The sequence below is a fragment of the Octopus sinensis genome, unplaced genomic scaffold (genome assembly GCF_006345805.1).
Source record: "Octopus sinensis unplaced genomic scaffold, ASM634580v1 Contig03532, whole genome shotgun sequence".
NCBI classification, from domain to species: Eukaryota; Metazoa; Mollusca; class Cephalopoda; order Octopoda; family Octopodidae; genus Octopus; species Octopus sinensis.
Window position 1 is genome coordinate 381 of NW_021826629.1, and position 7,120 is coordinate 7,500.

General features: G+C 36.8%; 1 protein-coding gene across 1 annotated transcript in view; it reads right to left on the bottom strand.

The window, feature by feature from the left end:
• Positions 1–931: 931 nt before the first annotated feature.
• The window catches only part of LOC115227476 (E3 ubiquitin-protein ligase MIB2-like), a gene marked incomplete at its 3' end in the record, with an annotated part of 10,750 nt that continues 4,561 nt past the window's right edge, over positions 932–7,120 (bottom strand). The window contains exons 3-6 of the mRNA XM_029798289.2: positions 6,649–6,858; positions 5,851–6,026; positions 2,432–2,571; positions 932–1,031 (exon numbers count right to left, since the gene is read on the bottom strand). Coding sequence (XP_029654149.2) covers positions 932–1,031; positions 2,432–2,571; positions 5,851–6,026; positions 6,649–6,858 — 626 coding nt within the window. The remainder of the gene's footprint in view (positions 1,032–2,431; positions 2,572–5,850; positions 6,027–6,648; positions 6,859–7,120) is intronic.

Below are 7,120 nucleotides of genomic sequence, written 5' to 3' on the forward strand. Positions count from 1 at the left end.
CCGGAGCAGAGATGAGCTGGAAGCAAAACTGGGGTTTAGAAGATTCAGAGATAGCGCACAAGAGACGAGATGGTACAGATATGGGAGGAGTATGGGGGATTTAAAAAATGTGGATAAAGAAGTGCCAGAAGATCCAAATTGAAGGAAATAAGAAGTTGAACCTGACAAAGGATGACAACAGCTGTGGGAGTAGTCAAATTTGAATGCAACAATCAAGTCAGAACTAAAACCAGAGGTGAAATACTCAGAAAACTGTGCCTCTTTTAGCATTAATATCATCTAAAATCTAACAAGAGTGAGAAAAAGAATGACTATATGGATGGTAAATGTTGTTCAAACAATGTAATAAGTGTATATTATATATAATTACAAAGAAGGATTTGTGTATTCAAGTCAAATTCAATTTCTGATTGTATATTTTGTATAAACACCAATAATTTGTTTAAATATAAACAGATGTTCACGGTTCAATACTAAATTTAACATTTAATAAAATTAAGTTCATGATGAATATTCTTATACAGAGTTAACATTTAATTATAATTTTCTAATTTGCAACTACAAAATGTATTCTAACCAGAGACATTCAGGGTACACAACCCCAGAAAATACAAAATATTACGACAGACATCTGGCTACATAACAACATCAAGAATAACCTATCAGAAAACTTACGAAAGATCTTAGTAGAAAAACAAACAACTATTTTATTAATTCACGAGTTTACACCTAAAATAATAAATTATAGTTCCCTCTTCCAGAAGACAATATTAACTCTATTGTGGCTTTTAATTTATCCATTTTACCAAACATGTGAACCATGACTTTATGAAATTTCAGTAATATTTTTAATACAATTACTTTAGAGCTAACCTTTCAACTGGAAATTAGAAATGGGATTTATTCTCCATCATTCTAATAAGCAAAATACTTGAGGTGGATGTAAAATATATAGAAATTAATTAAGATCTCTAATTTTAAACTCATCTCTGCCACAGTCTGCACTCCCTTCTCTTCAAACTTTGGACTCTCTGAAATATGTGTCTCCAAGTTTTATATTTATTTATAGCACAATCCCTTTATATTTATTAATAATCTATATTTTATTAATGAGAGACATTCATACCTATTTCTTTATTACCCACAAGGGGCTACACACAGAGGGGACAAACAAGGACAGACATAGGTATTAAGTCGATTACATCGACCCCAGTGCGTAACTGGTACTTTATTTATCGACCCCGAGAGGATGAAAGGCAAAGTCGACCCCGGCGGAAATTGAACTCAGAACGTAACGACAGACGAAATACCGCTAAGTATTTCGTCCGGCGCGCTAACGTTTCTGCCAGCTCGCCGCCTTCTGCCAGCTCGCCGCCTTCTGCCATTCATACCATCAATGGCCAACCAGCGATCATAATTGTTTTGGTCAATGTTTTTATACTTTCAACAGTGGACCCATGTAATAGCCAATATTTAGCTCCAAAACGAACTCTAGTTGATCTTTGTAAATTTCCTCTCTCTGTTAAGATATCCTACATAATCTAACAATGCTGTAATTATATCACTTAATTATCACCTAATAACAGTTAATCTGTAGGTTTTGGTTTCCTTGCTTATATCTATGCCAAATCTATTGCATTTTCAAAACCCTGATCTTCACTAACAACCTGTTTGATTCCAGTGTCAACAAATTTATTCATCAAAGATATAACAACAAACACATGTCACAACCACTTCAAGAAGGGGAAACATACACCTAATCTCTTTGTTAAACATTGTTGCTGATAATCTTTAATTTTAACTTCACAGTTCAACAGAATGCCATCTTATTCAGGATATATTTGAAGGTTTCATGATCTGGTTGGAACGTGACACTCATGTCAGAACCAAAACCAAAATTTGAGAGACGAACAAAACTGTGTCTCTGTTAGCCTTGATATCACCCAAAGACCAACACAGCAACATGGAGTTGTGTGTTGAAGTCTCAAACACTGGTGACACAAACTTTTACTCCTTTAAAATATTCTACTGAATTTAATACTTTGCCAAAGATGACACTGATGTCCTTGTAAGTACTGTTGTATTTAATTATCTTCTAACAACTCATAATTAATTATAGAGTTGATGGAGATTTATTGATACTTCAGTTACTCACTAATTATCTTGCAGAATCCTCCATTATTTTTATGTTGCAGACTACAACCCTCTTGAAGTGTGACATGTTTCCTACTTGGATAAGGTCAATGTTTAGTGGATGTAGTGTGAGAGATATACTATTACAGAGAACAGACACTAGGAACACCTTTTATCATAAATCTGCCAGATTATGGCAGACCTCTGTCTACATAACAACATGAAGTATATTATTCTACACAATAAGGGCAATGGGACAAGCAGGACAAACAGACAGATCAGCAAAGAATATTCTTACCAACTCGACCTCTGCTTGTTACAGGTTTCAAACACCTCAGGCATCGTTTAAGTGGAACGTTTGAACATTCTTCACATGTCAGAAGGTGTTCACAGGGATGAACTTTTGTTGTGGCCGTTTTATTTCTGCACAACAAACATCTGTGGACAAAACAGAAACATCCAATCAATAACATTCATTTATAACAAATATTACATTATTTACATGTTCGGAATAGAGAATATTATTATAAGATACATCAGTAACTACCAAGAGTAGAGCAGAAACTCTTCTTTAAATATTTACATACATACTGCATTTTGTGTAGTTAAATGACGCAGAAACACACACACACACACACACATACATACACACACATGCATACATACATTGATGAATGTTTGTCTTGACCCTGATACATCATAGAAATTGGTTGACACACAGTGAACTGCATATATTCCAGAAATATATTTCACTTCTAACATCGAACTCATTTCTTCTGAACAAATATATCTACAGAGGTTTCTTTATATACACATACTTTATTATATACATCCTGTCCACAGATTAGCAGATGAGGTGTCCAGTACTGAAGAGTGGCAGGAATAGCCCGAAACCAGACCTGGTCTGCTGGTTCTGTTGCTATAAGATGGTAGGATTTCGATCCCCTGCTCGCAATTAATCGGATGCACCTTTGCATTGTTAATTAGCTAGAGGAGGTGTTCTCTTGGGGTTAAACATTCGCAGTAGAGTCCATCCGAACAGATACTCATGTTGGCGTGCCTACGAATATTACTTATATATTTTCGTCCAGCCCGTGCAATCACGGAAAACGGATGTTAAACGATGATGATGATATATCTATCATATATATATATATATATATATATATATATATATATATAATCTTATGTGAATGTTTTAATAATAATAATAATAATAACAATAATAATAATAATAATATGTCTACAGATCGCAGCTGATATTATTGGAAAGGGGCAAAATAAGGGACAGAAAACTAGAACTACATGCACGATACATATTATAAAGCCTCCCAAAATCATGGTGGAAAATATCTCATCAGCATTGCCCAAATGATGTTGGCATCAGCTTTAAGATATACCCAAGGCCTGGGCCCCGTATTATCTGTCCACAACATAAATCAAACTCGCATCACATAACAACAATACGGCAAAATTATTTCACCTCAAGTGGCCCCGGTCCATTTAGCATTACACCAAAATACATTAAAGCAGAAAAAGACCCCCATAAAGTTCAAGAAGTATTTGGAAAAATCCTTCAAGAAATCCCGGATAAAACTCCAACACCAGGATATGTCCCCGTAAACAGCAACTCTCTCCTCGAGTGGGTCATGTTGTCCGCATCATGACCTGGGCTATTACTGGCCGAAACCTATCATGCATACATATATATATATATATATATATATCACGTGATCACGTGACCGACCAGTCCATCAGATGTAGTTACACATCGCCGGTCACAATGCGTTCGCATTGTTTTAGCCTTCGAATGACGCCACCCCACTGGCTAAGCGAGCAGGCCAACAGAAGAAAGAGTGGTGAAAGAGTACAGCAGGGATCACCACCCCCTGCTGGAGCCTCACTACAGGGTGAATCAGGATGTGGACAACATGACCCACTCGAGGAGAGAGTTGCTGTTTACGGGGACATATCCTGGAGTTGGAGTTTTAACCGGGATTTCTTGAAGGATTTTTCCAAATACTTCTTGAACTTTATGGGGGTCTTTTTCTGCTTTAATGTATTTTGGTGTAATGCTAAATGGACCGGGGCCACTTGAGGTGAAATAATTTTGCCGTATTGTTGTTATGTGATGCGAGTTTGATTTATGTTGTGGACAGATAATACGGGGCCCAGGCCTTGGGTATATCTTAAAGCTGATGCCAACATCATTTGGGCAATGCTGATGAGATATTTTTCACCATGATTTTGGGAGGCTTTATAATATGTATCGTGCATGTAGTTCTAGTTTTCTGTCCCTTATTTTGCCCCTTTCCAATAATATCAGCTGCGATCTGTAGACATATATTATTATTATTATTGTTATTATTATTATTATTATTAAAACATTCACATAAACGATTATTTGTAAAAGCAAATAAAATCTTCTGAAGCTTGTCAATTGAATAAAGCAGAACTGTTAGTTAGTTAGTTAGTTAATTTGGCTCAAAAGCAAATAGCAAGGCCATGTAGGGGGACATGGAGTTAAGTACAGGGTGGTGTTCATGTAAAGAGTTCAGGCCACTTGAGGTCAAGGGAGGCTTTGAACAAAGCGGTCGTCGGCATCTTCACCATCTCGTCTGGCAGCTTGTTCCACGGATCCGCAACCCGGACGGAGAAAGCTCCTCTCCTTCGATTGAGATGAAATCGTCGCAGGTAGAGCTTTTCGGAATGACCCCGCAGCCGACGCTCTGGAGCAGGAGTGAAGAACAGCTCTTTCGAGAGGTTACACTTTCCGCTTATGATGTTGTGGGCGAGAATGAGATCACCACGGCGGCGGCGTTTTTCAAGAGAATAAAGGTCGAGCGTCCTCAGCCTTTCTTCGTAGGACAAATTTTTGAGACCATGAACCATGCGGGTAGCCAGCTTCTGGACTCTTTCGAGATGCTGTATGTCTTTGAGGAGATAAGGAGAAGAGGCTTGAATCCCATACTCCAATATTTGTACAGTCCAAAAATCAATATCTATAAACAATAACTGAATTTCAACAAAGAGAGTTTTGTATATTCACTGTGGGGGAAATGTGTCTGCTTCTTAAGTAGCTAATACAGAGAGATGTATGGCAACGAAATTGCCAAATCTTATAAAATACGGGAGTCAAAGGCGACTAAAACACCTAGTAATGGTATATGTGTTACTTGAATTATTTACGTTTCCTGGCAGTTTTTTTTTCTATGAAGATATGTGGCGATGTTCCATCAGTATTTGCAGAAATATAATATATACACTGTTGGTGTGTGTTTGTAGGTTAATTTTCTATGAAATCATTCTTAATATTGACTGATTCGGACTTAGAAGAGTGAGAAAAAGATGTTGGTAGACAGATAAATTCCACTTAATTCTAAGTAACAGATTCAAAATGGAATTCATTCACTTCATTATTGAGATCTATATTTTCCTATTGATCACAAATCTTTAAAATAGGGAACGAAGAGGGGTAGGTGGGGGTGGACAGTGGAGTATAACTGTCAACACTACGAATCATGTGAATGTAATCAAAATCATGTTCTTTCTTTGATCTCCTGACAACTGCATATTGTTTATTGTGTGGCCTTTGACAAAAACACTAGCGACAGTATAATGTATGGGTAGAATTGAAACGAAATAAACATAAATATGATTATATACAAAATAGAAAATGTACAGGTTTATCTTGTTTCATTGCTAGGAGATACTTACGGTGGTGGTAAAAATGCTTCTAATTTTTTTCTCAAATTTGGGTCCTTAATGAGGTCCAATGGTGTGTTATTTTTGTTGTTTTTATGGTGAAAGTCAGCTCCCTGGCTGGCGAGATATCTCGCAACCACTATACCAGAGAGCCTTTCTTCTATTTTCAGGTTAAGGGAAGTGCAGCACTACAAATAGGGAAATATAAAATGATGACAATATTACACAAATATTCAAAACAAATGCCCCTAATTACACAAAAGTTTATCTAAATTTACTCATAGCTTGTTTATCCACTAATTAAAGCAATTACAAAGTATTGAGTTCCTACATAATCTTTAATTGAGTCCATTTCCCATTTTCATGTTTTTACTTTATTTTCAACACTGAGACACTCTCTAAATATATTGTCATTACATTGAGCAGGACAAACCGTATTGATTAACATCAAGCTTATTAATGAGTAAATATTTACTTGTCAGTCACATTGTGATGGTTATGTTTATATGGCCAACAACCGTGATGGGTCACCTCTCGACCGTGCTGAGACGACATTTTTGAGAGTGAAAGGAGATAGAATATTGTTTGTTACATAATATCACTCGGGTCACAAGGGGAGACTGGATCACGGAATGGTAATGGAGGATGAGGTTGATAGGGGAGAATTGATACAAGACAAGCTAAGCTTGGCTGTCTGTCTGTCTGTCTCTCACACTCACACAAAGACTCGCAAATACACAAATTCACACACACACACAGACACACACCGACACACACGCATGTATATACGCAAACAATTTAAAAACTTACTTCGTTTAGTAAATCCAAGGGTGCATCCTCGGAATCAAACACTTCTCTTTCCACGGCCAGGTGCAAACAGCTGTTACCCCCACGATCAACAGCATTTACATTTGCACCCAGAGCTACTAACTTTTGTGTCATTCCGAGGTGACCCTGGGAAACGGCTTCAAGCAATGGTGTCCTTTTCCTTTTGTTTTGAATATCGAACTGAACGGAACCCTTTGTGGAAGTAAAAATAGAAAATGAAAATTTACATGAAAATCAGGATGGATATCAATGTGTCATTATTGTCTTCTACTGTATACTTGATCAAACTGATCATGTACATTTGATGTTTGCCCGTAAAATCAACCTTCGTAAGATCCTCTAGATGTTGCTATGAGAATGTGTTCTAGACAGGATAAAGATGTCCTAAATAGATTGTTTCAGCTTAATCTACCTTTCTTCCTAACTATAGTAAGTTTTAGGGGAGCTGAACACG